This window comes from Gymnodraco acuticeps, unplaced genomic scaffold (assembly GCF_902827175.1).
Source record: "Gymnodraco acuticeps unplaced genomic scaffold, fGymAcu1.1, whole genome shotgun sequence".
In the NCBI taxonomy this organism is placed as follows: domain Eukaryota; kingdom Metazoa; phylum Chordata; class Actinopteri; order Perciformes; family Bathydraconidae; genus Gymnodraco; species Gymnodraco acuticeps.
In genome coordinates this window covers 114,188-140,962 of record NW_022991286.1, presented here as the reverse complement: position 1 = coordinate 140,962, position 26,775 = coordinate 114,188, and the positions used below count along the sequence as shown (strand labels likewise).

General features: G+C 41.5%; 1 protein-coding gene across 1 annotated transcript in view; it reads left to right on the top strand.

Moving 5' to 3' along the window:
- The window catches only part of lrrc75a (leucine rich repeat containing 75A), a 106,914-nt gene that overhangs the window by 62,544 nt on the left and 17,595 nt on the right, over nucleotides 1–26,775 (top strand). The window contains 1 exon segment of the mRNA XM_034239897.1: nucleotides 9,746–9,858. Coding sequence (XP_034095788.1) covers nucleotides 9,746–9,858 — 113 coding nt within the window.

The following is a 26,775-nucleotide window of genomic DNA, read 5'->3' as shown; positions in this document are numbered from 1 at the left end:
AAGGTCTTTAGGACAAAAGAGGACCACGATAACATGACATATGAAGAATATCTTTCTTTAAAAGAGGGTATTATAGATAACCTTTATAGAAACAGTATATCTCATACCACTCGCCAAGATCGCAAACGACAATTAGCAGAAAAGAAAAGAAAAAGTAAAGAAAAACGAAGAAAAATGAAAAGGAGAAGAAAAATGAAAAGCAAACGCAGAATGCGAATGAAAAGAAAAGGACGGAAAACCAAAAAGACAAAACGAAGGAAGGTGAAAAGAAAAAGGAACAAAGTGAAGAAATGTAATGGTGTTGTTGAGTCATTACCGGATCATAATAATCTTATAGATCATCTACCGCTAACCGACTGCTGCGAATGTGTTGAACAAATACCAAAAGCAATGGCAGAGCTTTGCTTCAATATAATGAGAGAAAAAGCACGATACTGTGGAATTGCCCAAATTGGTGACAGTGCCAGAACATGCATTAAAAGAATGTTGGAGGATTTCTATTCTAGTATCGGTTGTCATTACATCGAAGGATATGCCAAAACGTGTGACGACATAGACAAAGCTTTTGAAGACAATTATATGGTACCTGTCCTTACAGCTAAACAAATCCTACGCCAGGTATTCAACAGACCACAAGAAGCACAAGAAGCCCCAGAAAGGATTACATTCAGAGCTAATAACGGTGAAACCGAAGAAGAAGCAAAGCAGATTATAATCGTTGCGGGTGAAAGGATAGAGAATTTGCATGTGATGTTAATGCATTTATCTGATATAAAAAATGCATTTGTTTACTTCCAAGAGACCCCTAAACATCTACTTGGGCAATGTGAATTGAACGATAAACCGATCACTGTCAATGAAACGCGGAGAGAAGCAGCAGTGCAAATCGTTAAGTCTATTACCTTGTATGCACTACGGCATTAACTTGGTAAAATGTAATGTGTTTTTATGAAAGTGTGTTGAATGTTGTGTTTTCAATTAAACAACCATTACAAAATGAAAATGTGTTTTATTTTTTTGCTCTCATATATAGTAATAGTATTGTAAACGAAACATTTATAATAAATCTTCGACAGGCTGCCACACAGCCTGCAATCCGTCACCCCGACCCTCAGTATGTGCACTAAAGAAGGGGCAAAGATTACGGCTTTTTCGGTTTTCTAACCACCATTAGGCGTCTAAAAAAGAGTTGGTTTTACTGAGGCACCATTTTTTGCACGTAATGGATGTCCTGTGGTGCTGGTCAGTCAGAGTTGAATAGGCCTGCGTCAGGGGTTCACACCAAAGCCATAAAGGAGTCTTTTGTCATTGATGAGCGAGGTCATCTCTCTCCTCCACTGGCCAATAAACTTTCACATTCTCCACTTTTTTATGATTTTGTTTAGCTCACGGACCCCAAACAAAAGTGCAAAGAATTGAATTAATCACAGGGAAATGAATAAAGGATTAATTTGCATTGATTTTTGCTCCACCACAAATGGAGTCATTTTCTTGACCATAAGGACCTGAGATGTGCACCAACCTGGTGACCAAATACAAGAAGCATCTGACCTCTGTGCTGTCCAACAAGGGTTTCTCCACCAAGTACTAAGACATGTTTTGCAAGGGGATCAAATACTTATTTCCTCCACTATATTTGACTCTTCACTTGCTGTAACAAATATGCATTTCCTCTCTGTGGGACGAATAAAGGTATTCTGATAATTCCTCATACATACTCCTTTAAACCATTTTTTAAAAGTTAAGACATTCAATGGTAACCTTGTTAACAGAAGTGGCAATAACAGAGTGATATTGACTTTTAGTGATTTATTTATTATGCACTTTTTTCCTGCAGCTGTGGCTTGAGGAAGGAACACAGCGGCGGAGGAAAATGCCACAATGTCAATGGGGGTACATGAGCCAACCACCTTAGGTATAAAGGCAGGGTTGGGGCTTCAGCAACACTCTCGTTTGCCCCGGGGCAAACTGAGTGCACGAAGGATGTACAGGCAATAAGGCTGTAAAACTCCTGAGCTCTGTGAAGTGTTTTCACTTATCTTTTTTTTTATGTCTTGAGTATATTGTATGTTGCATTATTGGAGAAGCATACATATTGTTGTGCATACAGTATGTCAATACAACTTGGTATGTTGAATTGAAACTTGTGTCCAACAGTATAATCAACCAGTGCTGCTATAAGCTCCGTGGCAGGGGGAGACGTGATGGCAGCTTATAGCAGCACTGGTTGATTATACTGTTGGACACAAGTTTCAATTCAACATACCAAGTTGTATTGACATACTGTATGCACAACAGCGTTGTTTAGGCAATGAAAATCCTAGCCCTAACCCTGGGTCCTAAGCTTCTCCAATAATGCAACATACAATATACTCAAGACATAAAAAAAAAGATAAGTGAAAACACTTCACAGAGCTCAGGAGTTTTACAGCCTTATTGCCTGTACATCCTTCGTGCACTCAGTTTGCCCCGGGGCAAACGAGAGTGTTGCTGAAGCCCCAACCCTGCCTTTATACCTAAGGTGGTTGGCTCATGTACCCCCATTGACATTGTGGCATTTTCCTCCGCCGCTGTGTTCCTTCCTCAAGCCACAGCTGCAGGAAAAAAGTGCATAATAAATAAATCACTAAAAGTCAATATCACTCTGTTATTGCCACTTCTGTTAACAAGGTTACCATTGAATGTCTTAACTTTTAAAAAATGGTTTAAAGGAGTATGTATGAGGAATTATCAGAATACCTTTATTCGTCCCACAGAGAGGAAATGCATATTTGTTACAGCAAGTGAAGAGTCAAATATAGTGGAGGAAATAAGTATTTGATCCCCTTGCAAAACATGTCTTAGTACTTGGTGGAGAAACCCTTGTTGGACAGCACAGAGGTCAGATGCTTCTTGTATTTGGTCACCAGGTTGGTGCACATCTCAGGTCCTTATGGTCAAGAAAATGACTCCATTTGTGGTGGAGCAAAAATCAATGCAAATTAATCCTTTATTCATTTCCCTGTGATTAATTCAATTCTTTGCACTTTTGTTTGGGGTCCGTGAGCTAAACAAAATCATAAAAAAGTGGAGAATGTGAAAGTTTATTGGCCAGTGGAGGAGAGAGATGACCTCGCTCATCAATGACAAAGACTCCTTTATGGCTTTGGTGTGAACCCCTGACGCAGGCCTATTCAACTCTGACTGACCAGCACCACAGGACATCCATTACGTGCAAAAAATGGTGCCTCAGTAAAACCAACTCTTTTTTAGACGCCTAATGGTGGTTAGAAAACCGAAAAAGCCGTAATCTTTGCCCCTTCTTTAGTGCACATACTGAGGGTCGGGGTGACGGATTGCAGGCTGTGTGGCAGCCTGTCGAAGATTTATTATAAATGTTTCGTTTACAATACTATTACTATATATGAGAGCAAAAAATAAAACACATTTTCATTTTGTAATGGTTGTTTAATTGAAAACACAACATTCAACACACTTTCATAAAAACACATTACATTTTACCAAGTTAATGCCGTAGTGCATACAAGGTAATAGACTTAACGATTTGCACTGCTGCTTCTCTCCGCGTTTCATTGACAGTGATCGGTTTATCGTTCAATTCACATTGCCCAAGTAGATGTTTAGGGGTCTCTTGGAAGTAAACAAATGCATTTTTTATATCAGATAAATGCATTAACATCACATGCAAATTCTCTATCCTTTCACCCGCAACGATTATAATCTGCTTTGCTTCTTCTTCGGTTTCACCGTTATTAGCTCTGAATGTAATCCTTTCTGGGGCTTCTTGTGCTTCTTGTGGTCTGTTGAATACCTGGCGTAGGATTTGTTTAGCTGTAAGGACAGGTACCATATAATTGTCTTCAAAAGCTTTGTCTATGTCGTCACACGTTTTGGCATATCCTTCGATGTAATGACAACCGATACTAGAATAGAAATCCTCCAGCAGTCTTTTAATACATGTTCTGGCACTGTCACCAATTTGGGCAATTCCACAGTATCGTGCTTTTTCTCTCATTATATTGAAGCAAAGCTCTGCCATTGCTTTTGGTATTTGTTCAACACATTCGCAGCAGTCGGTTAGCGGTAGATGATCTATAAGATTATTATGATCCGGTAATGACTCAACAACACCATTACATTTCTTCACTTTGTTCCTTTTTCTTTTCACCTTCCTTCGTTTTGTCTTTTTGGTTTTCCGTCCTTTTCTTTTCATTCGCATTCTGCGTTTGCTTTTCATTTTTCTTCTCCTTTTCATTTTTCTTCGTTTTTCTTTACTTTTTCTTTTCTTTTCTGCTAATTGTCGTTTGCGATCTTGGCGAGTGGTATGAGATATACTGTTTCTATAAAGGTTATCTATAATACCCTCTTTTAAAGAAAGATATTCTTCATATGTCATGTTATCGTGGTCCTCTTTTGTCCTAAAGACCTTACATGGATATGATATAGAGGTGGGCTCTTCTTCGGGAACATCCTCCCCCTTACTTTGTAACATCCAGTAATTAAGCCCATATCCGTTATCCTGGTGATAATAAGGGGAGGCTATATCAGACTTGGTTTTTCTCAGATTCATGGCTACTTTCAACGGTCGTCTTAGTGGGGGTCCTTAGTTTTATATGATTTGCTGAATGGGATGGTACTTATTGCGTTGAGTGGGAGGAGTCATCTGTAGAAAATACTCTGTTTTATTAGATTCCGTAAAAGCATCTGACTCTTAATGGCAGTTTGTGATTTTGAGGCTATTTCAGTGAAACAAGGCTGTTTTTGAAACATTTGGCAGATTTATGCTTAAATTCTCTCAAAAATATACTGAAGGATACACTTTTGTGTATAAAAGCTGAAAAGTAGATAATGAAGTACTTTGTGTCCGTAGATTTTGTTAAGAATCTGACTCTTAATGGTCCTCTCTAAATTTGATTCAGGGTTTGTTTGAAATGATTTGTGCTTTGTCACACAGACACACAGAAAAACACTGAAAAACACAAAAAGAAGGACTGTAATACACATGTATGAGACACGCTCCCCCTTGCTATAATGAAGACAACAGTTTTTAAATGTAAAAAACACTTTTTTATTTTTCACACCCAAAATCAAATAGTTATACTGATTGCAACATCCGCAGGACCGTCTCCAGCTTAGAATTCCCCATATTACTGGAGATATCGTGATGGAGTTTTTTCACTTCAGTCAGAATAATCATGTGTATGCTGCTTTCTGCACAGAGATGCATTACATCTACAAACAGAGCATACACTGAGAGCACATGATACACTTTTGATGTTTGTTTCATTTCTGAGATAATGTTACAGAATGTTTCGGGAAATGAAGATTCCAGGACCACTTTAAATGTTTCGTTTACAATCGTTTCCCAATGACCGGGGATAGTACTGCCTGAACGCACGATAGCCAAAATGTCTTCTAGTTTACAAACTTCAGCCATTCTGTTTACACAGGGGTCACTACTCGTTCTGTTTTCAATCGTCCTCATCACCACACTTATTAAAAGGGTATTGACTACATTCTGATCAATATATACAGAGCGTTTTGCATAGTAGTTTTCCATTTTTATTTTACTTTAAAGAAAAATGTCCCTGGCTTCAGTCAACTGCTGGTTATTAGTCTTCTTCTTTTCCCCCCACTCGGCATGGATCTTTTCAAGTCTCTCCTTGAGGCGTCTGCAGTTTGTGATTTTGAGACTTTTTACAGACACTCTGCAGATTTATGTGTAATTCTCTCACAAAGGAAACAGTAAGTCTCTTACTTTTTTTATATGTAAGACAATTTACAACTGGTAGAAAGTTAAGTACTTTTTCTGACCAGATTTTTCTTTAAGACTGTGACTCTTAACACACCAGAGAGCCAAACATACTCACCCCTTTTCAACGCCCTCCCCCAGCAGCTCAGGTGTGAAACCCTCATACAGAATGTCAGTCCCTGTGTAAAACGTTTTAGTGACACTCTGCAGATTTGTGTGTAATTCTCTCACAAAAGGAACTGTAAGATACACTTTTTATGTATGCAAAAACTGATAGAGGAGTCGGTATGTTAATGTGGCGACAAATGTTCCCCTTTCTGCTCTGTACACTGTTTCGATGAAACACAGCAGTCTTGATAACTTGACATGACTAACATTACTTTTCTAAAATATATGTTTTTAGAAGCGTTACTTTGATTTCAAGGCTGTGATGGCGAGAGTTTAACAGTCAATGGCATCAAGATGGTGCTCAAGAAGGACATTGTCATCCACCTTATTGATCAAGTGCTCATGCCAGACTCAGGTTAGACTTGCACATTTTCCCCTTATTAATGATTACCCGATTTACTACATATATTGTTTTTCTGTAATCCATATTTTTAATGGTGTTTAAATTCCCTCAAGCTAAACAGGTGATGGAACTGGTTGGAAGTTCCCCGTCAACCTTTGGAGACATGGTGTCTGAGCCAGGCCTTTCTGCTTCCATGCAATCTGCCGCTGAGTACACTTTGCTTGCCCCCTCAACACTGTCTTCAATGGTGAGTAACATACTGGTGATTAAAAAAAAAAAGCACGCCCCTATTTAGTTGATGGCTGAAGACAAAGCCTGGGTCCATTCTCTAGACTCTATTCTAGTCACATTGTGGAATAATTGGTGATATTTAGATTTGTTTTGTATTTACCCCTCATGTGCTGAGTCATTAGTCAATATGTGTAAATGTATGGAGCTTTAGGGAAACTATACATTTATTGGCACACTGCAGAAGCTTTATGCCATGTAACAGCAAGTGTCCACTCCCCCCGAGAACATTCCTGGACTTCACCCAAAGGGAGTAGAGATGATTTGTTTTTGCATTAAGAACGACAGAGAACATTTCTCCAAAATGTCTAACTACTAATTATTGTCGTCTTTCTTGAAACTGACGTGCTTAAATTCTCTGAGAAAGTTACTGAAGGATACACTTTTGTGTATAAAAGCTGAAAAGTAGATAATGAAGTAGATTTCGTTAAGAATCTTTGACAGATTTATGCTTAAATTCTCTGAGAAAGTTACTGAAGGATACACTTTTGTGTATAAAAGCTGAAAAGTAGATAATGAAGTAGATTTCGTTAAGAATCTTTGACAGATTTATGCTTAAATTCTCTGAGAAAGTTACTGAAAGATACACTTTTGTGTATAAAAGCTGACAAAGTAGATAATGAAGTAGACTTTGTGTCCGTGTGAAACCCCATACAGAATGTCAGTCCCTGTGTTACAACTTTTTAGTGAAACTCTGCAGATTTGTGTGTAATTCTCTCACAAAAGGAACTGTAAGATACACTTTTTTATGTATGCAAACGTCTTTCTTGAAACTGACGTGCTGACCGTTTTACAAAACAAGTTATGTTTTCTGCTTTTTCATCCTCTGAATTTAAATGTGTGTGTGTGTGTGTGTGTGTGTTCCCCCCTCCCCATCGCCCTACCATTTGCCTGCAGAGGATGTCGGGGGGTTTTATGACGTGTCCTAGCTTGTCTTCAGACTGTTTCACCAAACTTTTCACGGCAGAGAATAGCAGAGAGAGAGAGAGAGAGTTAGTGAGATTGACAGTACTTTTAAAAATATATGGTTGTATATTTCTTGTTATTTGCAAGTATTTGTAAGTTACAGTCAATACTGCTGTATACAGGGGCACAGGAAGTGGTTAGGTGGCGGGACCTTGCTCTTTAGAGCTGAGACATTACTTTTAAAATATATGGTTGTATATTTCATGTTATTTGCAAGTATTTGTAAGTTGCAGTCAATACTGCTGTATACAGGCGCACAGGAAGTGACTAGGTGGCAGGGACATTGATCCTATGCATATGTGATTCATTATAAAATTATTATTTTGTAAAACCGTAGGGGGCAGCATTTTATTTTCTCCTTGTTATTTGCAAGTATTTGTAAGTTACAGTCAATACTGCTGTATACAGGGGCACAGGAAGTGGTTAGGTGGCGGGACCTTGCTCTTTAGAGCTGAGACATTACTTTTAAAATATATGGTTGTATATTTCATGTTATTTGCAAGTATTTGTAAGTTGCAGTCAATACTGCTGTATACAGGCGCACAGGAAGTGACTAGGTGGCAGGGACATTGATCCTATGCATATGTGATTCATTATAAAATTATTATTTTGTAAAACCGTAGGGGGCAGCATTTTATTTTCTCCTTGTTATTTGCAAGTATTTGTAAGTTACAGTCAATACTGCTGTATACAGGGGCACAGGAAGTGGTTAGGTGGCGGGACCTTGCTCTTTAGAGCTGAGACATTACTTTTAAAATATATGGTTGTATATTTCATGTTATTTGCAAGTATTTGTAAGTTGCAGTCAATACTGCTGTATACAGGCGCACAGGAAGTGACTAGGTGGCGGTGTCTCGCAGATTACACCCATATCAAGACGTCTCTTGGCCATTTCTCTCGACTTGAGAAAATATTGAAGAGTGAGAAAGACGAATGGCTCTTATTTATCTAACCCTAACGGATGAGGGGTGAGTGGTGGGGGGTGTGTGTGTGTGTGTGTGTGTGTGTGTGTGTGTGTGTGTGTGTGTGTGTGTGTGTGTGTGTGTGTGTGTGTGTGTGTGTCCCTCCCCATCGCCCCACCATTTGTCCCGCAGAGGATGTCTGGGGGTTTTATGGTCCCCACACCTGTCTTGACTGTTCACCAAACTTTTCACGGCAGAGAATAGCAGAGAGCGAGAGAGAGAGAGTTAGTGAGATTGACAGTACTTTTACAAATATATGGTTGTATATTTCTTGTTATTTGCAAGTATTTGTAAGTTACAGTCAATACTGCTGTATACAGGGGCACAGGAAGTGGTTAGGTGGCGGGACCTTGCTCTTTAGAGCTGAGACATTACTTTTAAAATATATGGTTGTATATTTCATGTTATTTGCAAGTATTTGTAAGTTGCAGTCAATACTGCCATTTTAAAAATATTTTTTAATTTTATTTTGAAAAACCGGAAGTGGGGGCGACCGGTAGGGGCAGCATTTTTATTTTTAAAATATTTTTTAATTTTATTTTGAAAAACCGGAAGTGGGGGCGGGACTTCCGGCGGAAGAGGCGGGGCTTATGGAAGGGCGGGACTTCCGGAGGAAGTGGGCGGGGCTTATGAAGGCGGGACTTCCGGCGGAAGGGGGCGGGGCTTAGAGGTGTGACCTGTCACTTTCTATGCATACTAATGAGATTGAAGTGGTATGTGTATAACTACTGATGTATTTATGTTGGCCGACCAGGAAGTTAGCATTGCAAGGGCTGCCTCGACAAAAGTTTGGTTTATTGCAGAAAATAAGCTCTGTGATACTTAACATGTTTTTGCTCAGCAGGATAATCTTCACATATTAACACCACTTTGATTTTTGAAGTATAGCAGGGATTAAACACGGTATATACATTTTGATGCACAAGAATAATTCCGTTCCAATCCTACGTTTTAGCTTTTATTCCTTTTATTCCTTTTATACCTTGTTATAATGTGCATGTGGGGTAAACAGAAAATATCACTCCCAAGCTCACATATTATAATAATATGTGTGTAATTTAGACTGTGCTCTGTGATTAGCCTGCATTTAGACCAATAGCTTTTCAGAACACATCCCACAAGCCGATTGTGTGTGTTACTCTATCTGGCGTTATTGATTGATTGATTGATTGATTGATTGATTGATTGATTGATTGATTGATTGATTGATTGATTGATTGATTGATTATAACTGTGCTGTTACTTTGTGTCTCTGCATGTCCACAGGAGGGCGACTCTCTCGGGGCGATGGAGAAGGTTTGTCGTCAGCTGACCTACCATCTCAGCCCCCACTCTCAGTGGAGGAGACATGGTCTGCTCAAGAGGAAACCTCAGGCCTGGTGAGTGGTGCCATGGAAAAATCCAGTGATATCTTCGCCTTTTTATTTTCTCACCGTCACATGGACACAGTTGGAGATGAGATTGGATCCTTCTGTGCCTCCGTCAGTGTCTCTCGTTGTCCTTTTATCTCCCTCTCACTGTCTAAACGTCCCTGTCTTTTTGCATGCACTTTTCACTAAATTGTATTGTTATTTTCTATTTAATTTGCATTATTTTGTTTGGCTTTCAGTACGACCTTCAGTTCCAATCTAAATGTTGCCCGATGAGTCTGCAAATGAAGTTCTATCTGTGATCCGTTACTGTTTCCTTAATTCACTTTGCATTACAGCATCTGCATTATGTGGTTACCTCATCTTGAATCTCTGCAGCCAAATGAAAATGGAGCTTTGAAAGGGTTTGATATATGCTGCAGTATTAAACTATGCAAATCAGTAATAAAAAGCGACTATCAACAACTAATCCACATGCGTCTCCAGCTCTGCAAAGCACCGTCCTCCAACTATTTATATTCAAACTACTGACAGCTGTTCTCAATATGAAATACTTTATGTATGCAAAACACCACATTCAACTTGCAGTCTCAATTAAGCTTTATTTTGAAAGCATCTATACCTTCTATAAACACCATTTACGACATCAATATAGAAAAAAACACCTATTTGCTATGTAAAGATGTAATGGAGTAATTCTAATAGTCGTAATACAAATAGTAAAGTCTACCTGAGCAGAGAATGAAGTCCATCTTCCTCTTGATGTGTAAAGGGTTCTCTGTGCTTTGTTTTGGTCGTACATTTTACACATTAGTGTGTTTACAGGTGCTGTGGAATCCTACTGCATGATGAGTACAAATTGTAAAAATGCGTGCAGTTTGGGCTAAAGACACAAATAGTTGATTGTTTTAATCAAATAACGGCGAGAAAATAGGGCTTCCTGCAATCTATTCATTTGTTTGTTGCTACACTGAACAAAAATATAAACACAACACTTTTACTGGTTACTGGTTACTGGTACTGGATACTGGATACTGGATACTGGTTAGGGTTAGGGTAATGTTGTGAATCGAGTGGCCCATGGTGGTGGTGGGGTTATGGTATGGGCAGGCGTATGTTATGGACGACGAACACAGGCCACTCGATTCACAACATTACCCTACCCCTAACCCTCACACCAGATAGTGACTGGTTTTCGGACCCCCCCAGACCCCCCCCAATAAAGCAAAACTGCACGTTTCAGAGTGGCCTTTTATTGTGGCCAGCCTAAGGCACACCTATGCAATAATCATGCTGTCTAATCAGCATCTTGATATGCCACACCTGTGAGGTGGGATGGATTATCTCGGCAAAGGAGAAGTGCTCACTATCACAGATTTTTTCTGATTTGTGAACAATATTTGAGAGAAATGGTTATTTTGTGTATATAGAAAATGTTTTAGATCTTTGAGTTCATCTCATGAAAAATGGGAGCAAAAACAAAAGTGTTGCGTTTATATTTTTGTTCAGTGTATGTCAGTGGAGCTCTGTGAAAGCAGGGTCTCTCCCTCTGCGGTTAAAGGGGCCTATTATGCTCATTTTCAGGTTCATATATGTATTTAGCGCCTCTACTATGACATGTTTCCATGCTCTGATTGGTTAGCTGGTCAGCTCTGTTGTCATTGGTCAACCGCTTAGAGATATCCCGTCCCTTAGCACGTACAATGTGTTCGGGCGCTAGCCAATAGAAGCGCGAGTGTGATGTCATTATGTTATAGATGTACACAAAGGAGTCCAATGGAGGCGTTTCAGTTGTCATGTCACGCCACCGTGACAACAGAAACAATAACTCAAACAGCCTAGATGTGACATTGGAACAGTTCTGAATGGCTTCTAGAATTGCAGATAGGTTCAAGCTTTTATTGGTCATATGAACATAGCTACAGTGTAGTTATGACGATGAAAATCTTAGGTCACAGGCTCCTCCAACAGTGCAACACAATAACTGAAAAATTATAAATACAAAAAGAAAAATAGTAAAATAGTAAAAAGTGAAATAGTGCAATAAGAGTCTATACAAGTGATTGGAATATAATATATTAGATAAATAATGTCTAAGTAGAAGCCAGATGAATGTTATAGATTTTGCTTCAGCAGTTCAGGTGTTTAACAGTCTTACTGCCTCTAGGATGAAACTGTCCCTGAGTCTGGTGGTTTTAGTCCGGATGCTGCGGTAGCCAGACGGCAGCAGACAGAGCAGTTTGTGGCTGGGGTGATGGGGGTCTTTTATAATCCTGAGGGCTTTCTTCCTGAGCCGCTGGGAGTAAAGATATACTCCAACTGAGTGGGTTGGTAGGCACTCCAGATATCCTCATGTATGTTCACAAGCCGTGACAAAGTTACAAAGTTAGTTAATAATGATATGCTCCCTTTAAAAATATCAACCATAATCCACTACATCAGTAATTACAAATTTACAAAATATACACATTGGCATCCATAGTCAAGACTCAAACACATCTTGCACGATTCTCAATTCAGTCCTCTGTCAGAAACAGAGTGGAATCCTTTTAGACTTTTTATTTTATATTTGTGGAAAGCATGACACTTTGGATTCATGACGGCTTAATATAAACATAAAGGGCGCAAGAGAAGGAAAGAGGTTGAAGAAACAGAGATGTAGTGAGAGAAATCAACAGAAGAAGACAGACACAGTATGGGCTCTGGCAGAGTTTCAAGACTGGGTAATTGGAAAAGAAAAAAAACAATTTACAAGGCAAACACCTCAATCAGTGCGGCAGTCATTTAAATGACATGATTGTCATCGCAGTTGGTGGAATGGAAAATGTGTTTCTTAGCGAACGCAATATGATCATTTTTCAATTGCGTCGGGATCGGCTCACCCTGTCTGTGTTCAATTTGTTTACGATCGCCTTGCTGCACTTGGATTTGCTGTGAACCTGCTCACTGTGATGCTGCACAACCTAAACCTATAAAATGCCTCCTGGTAGGAGCAGATGGGAGACAAATGACACTAGCAGGGGACAGGGAGAGAGGAGCCCACTGCTGTGTGAATGGAGAAAATAGGAAAATAGAAATCTCTCCTTCTCCGATGTTAGTACACCCTGTGTCACCTCCTCTTCAAACAGCTTGCAGACGAATGCGAGTGTAGAGATGGAAAAACAAAAATTGAATGTGGCTATACGATTTTATCCCTGCTGAGTGTTTGTGTGAGTGCCTTCACAGTCAACAAATGATAGGACGCTTTTGTTTTGAAAATAAATAACAAGCAAAGAAATGCCCTGATAGAGCCAGGCATCACCTATAATCACATTAAACGATAGCTGGAGATATAAATGGAAATTAGGTTTCTTATTCTTCAGTAATTCTGGACTGGTGGACGAGATTAAATCACCACAGAGCTGCAGTCGGCACTTCAGGCTGTCATGAACTCCAGTCAGAGGGATTAAGAGACATGCTTTATTTATTTATTATCAGTGCGTTGGATGAGATTGAATCATGTTTTTGCATGGAACACAGGCCAATAATGCTCTCTACACACACAGACACACACAGACACATATCCAAGCCAATTACTTCTGCCTCTACCGGAGTAAAGGATGATTCTGTACAAAGAAAAGGGCCTCCATTCTAACAAACTCCCAGATTCAGGTCTTCAATTACTGCAGGTAAATTGCACTAAGATGGGGCTGTAGGCAGACCCAGCAGGAATCTGATCTGAATTTTTTTCTGAGGATCAAAATACACATATAGCCTTAAGTGCTTCAAAGCAAGGGTCATATACAGTTTGTAAGGGATAATGTGCAGCAAATTGGTAATTATTGAAAAAGAACACCGACGGTGTGAGCAGCTGCACATTATCCCACTTATTATACGCTTACATTCGCTTACATTCTATTATACGCTTACATTCAACCTATGACTTGACTCACAATACTGGTTGAAAGATAATCATGTTGGTTTCTCTGAGAATAAATAGTCTGTTCAACTGCGTACCAAACGGCTTGAACTGCGGCAGCACTGATCTAGGTTTTCTCTAACTGTCCAAGTCTGTTCACATTTTATTTCCAACTAACCAGTCTTTAAACACTGCCAGAGTCCATAGTTGTCAGGAGCAGGAGGAAATCAGGACACAGAATGAAGAGATTGGGGTATAAAAGTAAAAGAAAAAAGTGAGCTTTATCAAATAAAAAGCTGTTCCAAACAAACATTAAAAAATGCACCAGCAGGCATGGTCAATAGAAAAGGAAAACCAGGAAGACTTGAAGGATACAGGAGGGCAGACGACGGAAATACAGTATACAGACAAAAATCCAGGAGCCAAAACCAGGGAAACAATGGCGACGAACTGACAGAGAACACTAGGGAATACAAGACTAAATACACAAGACAAGACACAGCTGTTGAAACACAGGGGCAGCAGGTGGACACAGTAAGACAATCAGGCACAAGAGGGAAACACAGTAATTAAGACACACAGAGAAAATAAAACCGGGAACTATAAACACAAAAACTAAGATCCTGACATTTACTTCCTCTCTCTCTTCTTCTGCGGATTTCTCTGTCGTCTAGCTCTTGCCTTTACCAGGGATGGTTTAGCCATCTTGAATCCAAAGTTTCATGCTTTAAACAGAATAAATATACATTTTTTAAAGGATCCACAGTGTTTTTTAATAGAGGAAAACTAAGGTCTGTTTTGGCCATTGCCGACGTTAAATTGGATTGATATGACTGCACATAGCATAGCATCTTAGAGAACTGGATACAGCGTTGGAGGCGTGACGCCATTCATTCCTATGAAAGTTGCTCAGTGGCACTTGATGTCAAAATGGCCTGACTCTGGAGAGCAAAAGTACCCATATGTGGGCCAATAGAACGTGTGCGCTTAAGTTTTCCTTAAGCTCCGCCTCCAATCCGCAGCATAGCCGTGGTATTGGCTCAGTCAAATGAATGGAAATTACCCGAATGATTTAAATAAGGGCTAAAAATCGTTTGTGCAGGGTAGTTGATTTAGGCCCAATTCCAAACCACACCCACACCCACTCCCACTCCGTGGTGGAGTGACACTCGGAGCTAAATGAGGCTCCCTCCTTTCAGATGGAGGGTGTAAATACAGCAGTAAGCTTTGGAACAAACTCCCCTCTCTCCAGGCAGCAGAAACAGGAAATGTGTTAACTATAGGTACAGTAACAACGGTTTCAAATCAGCATCTCTTGGACAACAAATAAAAGTTAATAACGGAAATAAAACTCGAAAAATCTTTAATTCTGTTTCTTTTATGTAAACATCTTTAAGTTTTAAACCTGATGCTTATAAGCTTCTTAGTTTTTGCAACAGTCCCTGTAAATATACGCAACTTTATAATACAATGCAATGTGAGGCTGGCCCGTTACATGCACACATTTACCTTTTTTAGACTAAACACAGGTAAGATCCTAAAAATATGAGGTTACCATGAGGTTGTTAACATCGCAGTTTATCAGAGAATGTTTGCAAGAACGACTTGTAAACAGCGTGTTTCCTGACGGACACACACAGCGTTGAGTCCGGTCAGGTAGTGCAGCAGGGGAAGTCAGCACCGATGCAGACTCGCTGTTGCAGGTCTTGGAGGCCACTCCCCCTCAAGACTAGTTGGTTTGGAACAGCACTTAATGTGGTGGACCCTTCGCGCGAACGCGCAAACGGACGGGTAGTGTGTAGGGGGCGGTTTGGAATTGGGCCTCAGTTTCCCACTGATTTACAGACGTCTCTTTCCCAATGTAAGTCGATGGGAAAAAGTATTTTTGGGCCCAATGACGTTACAGATTGACACGGAAGTTGTAGTACCACTATTTGGTCACTACGGAAATGTGTATCAACATCCAGCGTCAGCTTTGAGTGATTCAACCAAGCCGTGTAATACAACATGTATATCAATTGACTGACCATTATTGTCTGTTCACTGAGAGTAGTAGTGCTTGTGACTCATGAAAACAAAGGAACAATAACAAGGCTTGCTGTCTGTTGTCTTGCTGCTTCACAACGACTCCTTTCTTTGTGCTCAACAAGTCCACTCGGTGGTTTGTAATGAGGCGGCTGCACAGATCAATGTCTCCATTCTGCTGTACAACCACACTCTGAGACCCCTGCAGAGAACAGTGTGAGGCAAGCCTTATAACAGCATATATTGTCAGGGCAGGGATACACCTAGCAGCAGAAGGACGAGACACATCTTCCTAATAAGTATTAAGGAGGCAGAGAATCAGATGGTGACAGGAAAACCTCATGGGGTATTGGTACAGTTATTGTTCTACAGCGTCATAGTTTCTCTTTGATAACTGGACTTCACCACGTTTACCTTCAAAACCGTTCTTTATCCATCCTTATACAATACCTAATGTACCTTTTACAATACATATTTAATTTAATACGCCATTCCTTGCACATTTAATACAAATAATATCCTACTTTTAGATTGTGTTAGCTGTAATTTTGCCCTTTATAGTGTGTATTTGACAGATTTCACTGTCAATATGTATATATATATTTTTTTTTTCCTCTCTGGGGAACCAGCACCTTACCGTGGTAGAGAGGTTTGTGTGCCCTGATGAACCTGGGGGCTGTGTTGTCTGGAACCTTGTGTTCCTGGTAGGGTCTCCCATGGCAAATTGGTCTCAGGCAAGGGGCCAGACTAAGATTGGTTCAAAAGACCTCATGAAAGACGACACAAGAAGTGAGGATACCCGGCCCGGAGGAAGCCCGGGGTCCCCTTCTGGAGCCAGGCCCAGAAGGAGGACTCGTCGGCGAGCGTCTGGTGGCCGGGCTTGCCACGGAGCCCGGCCGGGCCCAGCCCGAAAAGGCAACGTGGGCAACACCTCCGCTTCTCCGTCCCGCGGGCCCACCACCTACGGGAAACATCGATGGGGTCGGGTGCGCTGCCAGAAGGGTGGCAGTGAAAGCGGAGGGTCTCGACGGACCAGACCCGGGCGACAGAAGCTGGCTTTGGGGACGTGGAACGTCACCTCTCTGGGGGGGAAGGAGCCGGAGCTTGTGCGGGAGGTGGAGTGTTACCAGTTGGATCTGGTTGGGCTCACCTCTACGCACAGCGTCGGCTCTGGAACCTTACTTCTGGATAGGGGTTGGACTCTATTCTTCTCCGGAGTTGCTCAAGGTGTGAGGCGCCGGGCGGGTGTGGGGATACTCACAAGTCCCCGGTTAGGTGCTTCGTTGTTGGAGTTTACCCCAGTGGACGAGAGGGCCTGCGGGTTATGGGGGGGAAAACTCTGACTGTTGTGTGTGCTTATGCACCCAACAGCAGTTCAGAGTATACGGCCTTCTTGGAGACCCTGGAAAGAGTCCTGTATGGGGCTCCTGAAGGGGACTCTTTAATCTTGCTGGGAGACTTCAACGCACATGTGGGCAATGATGGAGACACTTGGAGGGGCGTGATTGGGAGGAACGGCCCCCCTGATCTGAACCGGAGTGGTGCTTTGTTACTGGACTTCTGTGCTAGTCATGGATTGGCCATAACAAACACCATGTTCGAACATAAGGATGCTCATAAGTGTACGTGGTACCAGAGCACCCTAGGCAGAAGGTCCATGATCGATTTCGTTATCGTATCATCGGACCTGAGGCCGTATGTTTTGGACACTCGGGTAAAGAGAGGGGCGGAGTTGTCAACTGATCACCATCTGGTGGTGAGTTGGGTCGAGTGGCGGGGGAAGCCTCTGGATAGACCTGGTAAGCCCAAACGTGTAGTTCGGGTGAACTGGGAATGTCTGGAGGAGGCCCAAGTTCAGGAGGCCTTCAACTCACACCTCCGGCGGAGCTTTTCGGGCATTCCTGTGGAGGTTGGGGACATTGAACCAGAGTGGTCGGTGTTCAAAGCCTCTATTGCCGAAGCCGCGGCGGGGAGCTGTGGTCTCAAGGTCCTAGGTGCCTCAAGGGGCGGTAACCCTCGAACCTCCTGGTGGACACCGGTGGTCAGGGAAGCCGTCCGACTGAAGAAGGAGGCCTTCAGGGATTTGTTATCCCGGGGGACTCCCGAGGCAGTTGCAAGGTACCGACAGGCCCGAAGGGCAGCAGCCTCATCCGTGGCCGAGGCAAAGCAGCGGGTGTGGGAGAAGTTCGGAGAAGACATGGAGAAGGACTTTCGGGCGGCACCAAAGTTGTTCTGGAAAACTGTCCGACACCTCAGGAGGGGGAAGCAGGGAACCATCCAAGCTGTGTACAGTAAGGATGGGACGTTGTTGACCTCAACTGATGGAGTGTTAGGGCGTTGGAAGGAACACTTTGAGGAACTCCTGAACCCGACAACTCCGCCCTCTATGTTAGAGGCAGAGCTGGAGTATGACGGGGGATCAACACCAATCTCCCGGGGGGAGGTCACTGAGGTCGTCAAACAACTCCACAGTGGCAAAGCCCCGGGGGTGGATGAGATCCGCCCGGAAATGCTGAAGGCTCTGGGTGTTGAGGGACTGTCATGGTTGACACGTCTCATCAACGTTGCGTGGAAGTCGGAAACAGTACCGAAGGAGTGGCAGACCGGGGTGGTGGTTCCCCTTTTTAAAAAGGGGGATCAGAGGGTGTGTGCCAATTACAGAGGCATCACACTACTCAGCCTCCCCGGGAAAGTTTACTCTAAGGTACTCGAAAGGAGGGTCAGGCCGATTGTCGAACCTCAGATTGAGGAGGAACAATGCGGATTCCGTCCTGGTCGTGGAACGACGGATCAGCTTTTTACTCTCGCAAGGATCCTGGAGGGGGCCTGGGAGTACGCTTATCCGGTCTACATGTGTTTTGTAGACTTGGAGAAGGCGTATGACCGAGTTCCCAGGGAGTTACTGTGGGAGGTGCTGCGGGAGTATGGGGTGAGGGGGTCTCTACTCAGGGCCATCCAATCTCTGTACTCCCAAAGCGAGAGCTGTGTCCGGGTCCTCGGCAGTAAGTCGGACACATTTCCGGTGAGGGTTGGCCTCCGCCAGGGCTGCGCTTTGTCACCAATCCTGTTTGTAATATACATGGATCGGATTTCGAGGCGTAGTCGTGGGGGAGGGGGTCTGCAGTTCGGTGGACTAAGGATTGCACCACTGCTTTTTGCAGATGATGTGGTTCTAATGGCTTCATCGGTCTGCGACCTTCAGCACTCACTGGATCGGTTCGCAACCGAGTGTGAAGCGGCTGGGATGAGGATCAGCACCTCCAAATCTGAGGCCATGGTTCTCAGCAGGAAACCGATGGACTGTCCACTTCAAGTAGGGAATGAGTCCTTACCCCAAGTGAAGGAGTTCAAGTATCTCGGGGTCTTGTTCTCGAGTGAGGGAACAATGGAGCGTGAGATGGGCCGGAGAATCGGAGCAGCGGGAGCGGTACTGCAGTCGCTTTACCGCACCGTTGTGACGAAAAGGGAGCTGAGCCAGAAGGCAAAGCTCTCTGTCTACTGGGCCATTTTCGTTCCTACCCTCACCTATGGTCATGAAGGATGGGTCATGACCGAAAGAACGAGATCGCGGATACAAGCGGCCGAGATGGGTTTTCTCCGCAGGGTGGCTGGTGTCTCCCTTAGGGATAAGGTGAGAAGTTCGGTCATCAGGGAGGGACTCGGAGTTGAGCCGCTCCTCCTTCGCGTCGAAAGGAGCCAGTTGAGGTGGTTCGGGCACCTAGTTAGGATGCCACCTGGGCGCCTCCCTAGGGAGGTGTTCCAGGCACGTCCAGCTGGGAAGAGACCAAGGGGTAGACCTAGGACCAGGTGGAGGGATTATATCTCTTCGCTGGCCTGGGAGCGCCTTGGGATCCCCCAGTCAGAGCTGGTTGATGTCGCCAGGGAAAAGAAAGTTTGGGGCTCTCTGCTGGAACTGCTACCCCCGCGACCCGACCACGGATAAGCGGGAGAAGATGGATGGATGTATATATTTTACTTTTTAATTCAGTTTTATTTTATTTTTTGAGACATTTTATGTTTATGTTTGTTTATTTTCTACTCCTACTACAACTACTTCACATAATGCCTTGTTTGAACATGCTGCTGTGACCATTTTTTCCCCGCAAATTCGGATCGATAAAGTAAATCACCTAATGGCTTATAGTAGAAGCACGCAGTGGGCATCCCCTGCAAAGGATCAGGTGTGTTACGCAAACAATTACCGGTTGCCTTGCCACAGACTATCAGTTCGGCAAAATATGTTTGTCTGTTTTGTTTGCCTGCTATGATGGTTCTTCAGGACTGCTTCTTGAGTACTAATCACACTTTCACAGACTTTGCTGGTGATTTTAAAGTAGATGACAATTTATGTGTGTCGATTAAGAGGAAAAGATGCCTGGTTTTCTTGTTATTATTGCTATCTGGAAATGTACAACCTAACCCTGGTCCGCCCAGTAGTAGTAGTCAGATCGCTACTCCTGCTGATTTTAAAGCTAGGTCTGGGTTGGGATTTATCCACTTGAATGTGCGCAGTCTGTTAGGTAAACTAGATTTTGTCCGCATTTGGGCGAACTCGACTGACGCTGATGTCATTGTTTTATCAGAAACGTGGCTAAATACATCTATTTTGGCTTCTGACATCTCCTTAAATGGTTATAATGTATATCGTACCGACCGCGTTGCCATTTATGTGAAGAATAAGTTTAGTGTAACCACATTAGTTTCCAAATCAATCAGTAAGCAACTCACATTTTTAGCCTTAAATATCAAAGTGGCAAAGGTTCAACAGGTCATGGTGGTGGGCTGTTACAGACCCCCCTCAGCTGTCAAGGACTCTTTGTATTTTTGGCAAATCTTTTATCTCCACTAGACTACAAGGAAATAGTGCTACTTGGCGATTTTAACTGGGACTGGTTAACTGCAGTATCAGAGGATTTAAAAAACCATTGTATCTCTTTGAATGTAACTCAGATTGTTGACAGTCCTACTCGCCCCAACATTAAGTCCCCAAATAAATCCTCCTTAATTGATCTCATCTTAACTAATGTTCCCTATAAATACTCACCTGTGGGAGTATTTGCAAATGATCTGAGTGATCACTGTGTTGTAGCCACAATTAGGGACACAAAAGTCCAAAAGGGTAAACCTCGCATTATAATAAAGAGAGACACAAAACATTTTGTGGAGCAGGGTTTTGTTCATGATCTGTTTGGCTTTGATTGGGGAAAAATCGATCTGTGTGATGATGTTGAAACTGCATGGTCTTATTTTTATCTTGGTTTTATGGAAATTATTGATAGACATGCACCCCTGCGTACATTTAGAGTGAAGGGACGAGACAATCCTTGGTTTTCTGCTGAATTGTCTAGTCTCCTACATGAGAGAAACAACAAGTCCTCCAACTCATACGACCAAATGGGCCGATTGTTCGGGCCCTTATTACGACCAAATATGTTGTTTGTTCAAGCGCTTAATACGTCCTATAATTACGTTTTAAAGTTTTCGCCCTCTAGTGCTCCTGTTGAATGCTAACGTTACAGATGGTCGTTTATTCACAAATAACCCTCTCTGTAAAATCCTAAATTGTAGGATAGTTTGGCCATTAAAATGCTTTTTGATTAGATTTCTAGCAAGAAGTGTATATTGTACTTTTAGAATCCACGTCCAGTCGATATGTAGGATCTATAGTTTGATAGATATTACGAAGATGATTTGAGGTATGCGGCAGCCTCCATGTAAAGTTACGGGTTGGAAACAGTATTTCCGGTCTCGACGTTTTCATAATAAAACCAATGATCAAATGATTTAACAGTGATATCTGCAGTACTCATCAACTAAAAAACATCAGTTTATCGTTGTTAATTATACGACATTTATTGGTTTAAATTGTGTACAATGCTTTTGTGTTTTTCCCATAGGTTTTTCTCTTTGGATTCTGAGAGACGCCTTTCTTTTTTCAGAGGTTTTGATAGGCTAAAACATTGATTGTTTTAGCCGCAATGCATGTCGGGATATGGTGTTTATGCGATATGAAATCAGAAAAAAAAAAAAAATAATAATAATAATACTTTATTCCGAGTGTTCTTGCTTTTCTCTTTGGAAGTCATCACATAACGGCATTGTAATACACGGTTCGGCTGCATTAAATATTACATATCTGCCGTAGATATTTATTTATAGAGCCCTGATCAGAAGACCTTTTGACAAACTGTAAGAAATGCCGCCAAAACTGAATATGGGATCATAAATATATCAGCAATTAAACAACATCTTCCATTTCTTTTCACACAATACGTCTCCTTGCAGTATCAACACTAATTCGGCTGACTTTTATATTTGATCCAATTGGTATATAGGTTATATTTACACCATAACGGTGCACAGCTGATAGAAAGGGATTTTTTTGTAGTTTTTAAAGATATTATTTACTGAACTACCTTTCCAACTCCTCATGCAGTTCACTGTTACAGGTCTATACAGGTTCATGGTACAATGCATACGCTTCAAATCGAGAGCCATTCTGTTTTAATTTCACAATAAAGTGAATAGTCATATTATGTTTGATATTATTATGTTTTATTAACTACACCACTGTTTTTTAAACCCGCCCCGCCTAGTGGTTAAAGCACGTTATTGAATTTAGTTGTTGAATACGTTTTATTTGATAAAAACATTTGAATATTAAGAGTAGCCTACATACAAAATAGGGGGAAAGTAGAAGGCATGATAGAAATATAGAATATAAAATATCAAGAAGATACTGTAGTGATCTCTACAATAAAACAGCTAGTGGAGGACGTCCAAAGATATTAACAGGAAGATGTGCAAAACAGACGAACTAATGAGACTTTATTTAAACATTAAAGAATACTTTAAGTTAAGGTCTTCTTTTGAATAAGAATTTTTTTTGGGGTTATCCACAGATAAATATGAAGTCTGACAAAGTACTTAACGTCCAATATATTGCATAGTTTATTTTGGCACTTGACAATCACCTTCCCTGAATTTGACTCAGGTGTAACTAAAGTCTGATTTAAGGGTTGTTTATATTTCACATCATTAATCAGAATCTGCAAAGTAACTAAAATAAATGTAGTGGAGTAAAAATACCAGGTTAACCTCTGAATTGTAGTGGAGTAGAACAAAGTAGTATGCTGCTGTAACAAAAACATTTCCCAACTTGGGATCAATAAAGTATATCTTATCTTATCTTATCTTAAGATAATCGATTGCTACTGCCATATTTGCAAAATGTGCCTCTGAACCTTGAAGTCTGCCGTGGTTCCATTCCATTCGCACTGCCACTCCAACATCCAATCACAGGGCTTGATGACTAATCACGGGGTTTGTAAAGTAAGGCGGATGTTGTAGTCCCAAACGATAGCTGGGGATTCTGGGTAGTGTCTTCGGAAACTGTAGTGTCTAAACTCCAAAAAAACTATTTGTTTCTCTGAATCGAAGGTTAAAAACACAAAAGCATTGTACACAATTTAAACCAATCAATATTGTGTAATTAAGTAGTTTATCCTTAAAAAGGATAAACTGATGTTTTTTAGTGGATGCAGATATCACTGTGTAATCATTTGACAGTGAGGGGAATATATCCGGTTTTATTATGAAAACGTCGAGACCGGAAAAACTGTTTTCACCCACGCTAACTTTAAATGGAAGCTGCATACACGTTATCCTGGCGAGACCTCAAATCATCTTCATAATATCTATCAAACTATATATCCTACACATCGACTGGACGTGGATTCTAAGAGTACAATATACACTTTTCGCCAGAAATCGAATCAAAAAGCATTTTAATGGCCAAACTATTCTACATTTAGGATTTTCCAGAGAGGGTTATTTGTGAATAAACGTCCCTCCGGAGCGTTTGCAATGAACAGACCGGGAGCATGTTGTTTCTTACACGACCACTAGAGCACCTCTGGTGGACGTGTAAGAAACAACATACACTTTAAAACGTGTCTCTGGGTCGTAATAAGTCAAATCAAATCAAGTTTTATTTAGCACATTTATAAACGATTTTTGGTCGAGCCAAAGTGCTGTACATATAATAAAAATAGCCTACAGTAGAGACACTTTACAGCTAATACAATAGCACAGATTGTTCCGAATATCAGTATGAGAAAAAACGACACCCTCTATCCTTAGACCCTCACATCGTAAAAGGAAATCGTACTACTCAGTAAGGGCATGAACAATCGGCCTATATGGTCGTTTTTTGTAGGAGGACAGGCTGGAGAGAAACAAGGCCTGGGCAAAGGCTAGGCAATCAGGCTCAGAGGTAGAATGGCTACGATTTAGGCAGCTAAGGAATAGCTTCACATCACAAATCAAAAGTGCTAAGTCTAAGTATTATCTGTCCGTTACCACAAAGAACCTGAATAATCCTAGAACATTTTGGAAAGCCATAAAATCGTTATCCACCGGTGAAATCTGTAATGAACTACCTACTTGCCTTACCGCAGCATCTGGCACTATATCGGACAGGGCCGCTATTTTGAATTGTTTTAATGAGCATTTTGTGTCCTGTGGCTCTCTGTTTGATTCTGTTACTAACTCTGCTGCTGTGAACACCACAGTCTGTGACTCTGAAAAACGTGGTTTGGAAAACCCTTTCAGTTTTTCTCCATTTACTATTGAAGCCGTTCATGAAGCCTTAACCAAGTTAGATCCTAATAAACCGGCTGGTCCGGACAACGTAGAACCTTTCTTTTTAAAGATAGCTGCATATTTTATTGCACCACCTCTTACTACTCTTTTTAACCTCTCCCTCAGCACAAATGCAATTCCAAAAATATGGAAGTCAGTTTATGTCCTGCTTCTACTAAAAGGTGGGGAGGCCACTTTATTAAATAATTATAGGCCCATCTCTAAATTGTCAGTTCTGGCGAAGGTTCTTGAAAGCCTAGTGAGTGAGCAGGTAAAGGTGTTTGTATCTAAAAATGACATCCTTTGTAAACATCTGTCAAGTTTCAGAAAGCAACACATAGCACCATCACTGCCACAATGAAAGTGCTGAATGATATTGCTAATATCTTAGAGAATAAGCAGAGTTGTGCAGCTCTGTTTATTGATCTTTCCAAAGCGTTTGATACTGTCGATCATCGCATCTTGAAGCAGAGGCTACTCAGTATTGGCATATCCAGCCATGCAGTGGGGTGGTTTGTAAAGTACCTCTCTGAAAGGTCCCAATGTGTTCAATTTGATGGGCTCACTTCTGAGTGGTTAAACATTACAAATGGTGTACCACAAGGTTCTGTCTTAGGTCCACTTTTATTCTCCATTTATATAAACAGTTTACGTCAAAGTGTGGATGAAGCAACTTTACATTTTTATGCGGACGATACCGTGATGTACTGTGCAGGATCCCTCCATTAAGGAGGCTGTTGTTAAATTACAGGCTGTTTTTAATATTATTCAGACTCAGCTCGCTGAGCTTAAGCTTCTTTTAAATGTTGATAAAACCAAGGTAATGCTATTTTCAAAAGCCAAAAAGACACCAGAGACCACTTTGGATATTGTTACTACGCAAGGAAAAGTACTAAAAATGGTTGCCTTTTATAAATACCTTGGTATCTGGCTTGATGATTGTCTCTCTTTTAAACCTCAGGTCAATAATCTGCTTAGAAAGCTAAGGGTGAAGCTGGGTTTCTTTTTCAGAAACAAGTCCTGTTTCTCACTTGAGGCCAGGAAAATGCTAGTCTCTGTGACCTTTTTATATGAATGCACCTTCCCATTACCTGATCAAGTTAGATGCCGCCTATCACAGTGCGCTGAGAATTGTTACTAATTGTAAAGTACTTACTCATCACTGTACCCTGTATGCCAGTGCAGGTCTGCCTTCACTAACTGTTCGGAGGCTCAGTCATTGGTACATTGTTCATGGTTCATCCATAAAGCCATGTTGGGTAAACTACCAACTTATATCTGCTCTTTGATCTCACAGAGAGTGGCAAGTAGCTATTGCCTGAGATCCCAAGATGTGTTTTTATTTTATTTCATGTGCCAAGTGCTAGGACTGTTTTAGGTACAAAAGCGTTTATGTGTGCTGCTCCTCTCGCTTGGAACACTATGCACATTTTTTTTAAACTGAGCATTTTGGTTCCCCTGCATCATTTTAAAGCTCGGATAGATGAAATGTTATTTGATACCTGTCATTGTGAATAGGTTGTAATTTGTACCCCTGTAATTATGTTGTATGATGTCCTTTTTGTTTTCTGTTGTTTTTATGTGTAACCAATGTGCCGCAGGTCTCCTTTGAAAAAGAGATTGTTGATCTCAATGGGATTTTACCTGGTTAAATAAAGGCTACAAACAAACAAACAAACAAACAAACAAACAAACAAACAAGAAGCAAGCCAAAAAGCTTCAGCAGAAAATATTTTGACTGACAGCCATCGGGTCAATAACTGCCTGTCTGTCCCTCCGTCCATCTGTCTCCTCTGGTCTTTCATTGTCCATCTTTCCAAATGGCATTTCATTTTCAGGACATTGGAAGGGAAATAATGAGTTCATCCTGGGGTTTTGCTTGACCACAACATTGTTTGCAATCATTACACACTGTTATACGCCTATGCACACACACACACACACACACACACACACACACACACACACACACACACACACACACACACACACACACACACACACACACACAACTAATGATCTCCATTCTCTTTGAATAATAGTCCATTTTACTTACTGTTTGCAGACCAGTGTTGTGTTCTGTCTGTGTGCTGATTGGCTGGCTGTTGCTCTGACAGCCAGCAGGGAGCGAGGCTGAGTGTAGACTCTCTGTCTGTTCCTCGTCTGCTTTGTCTCACCGGCAGGCAAAACCTAGCCAAGGAGGATAATAGACCCTATAAATAGTTATTGTTGTGTCTGTGTGGGCCATGAACAATTAAGTAGCCAGTTAAGGTGAATATGGGGTTTCACTAATGTGGGACACAGTTTTATTTGAATCATCGAATGGCTGATAATCAGCACATTGGAGATATCCTAAAGGC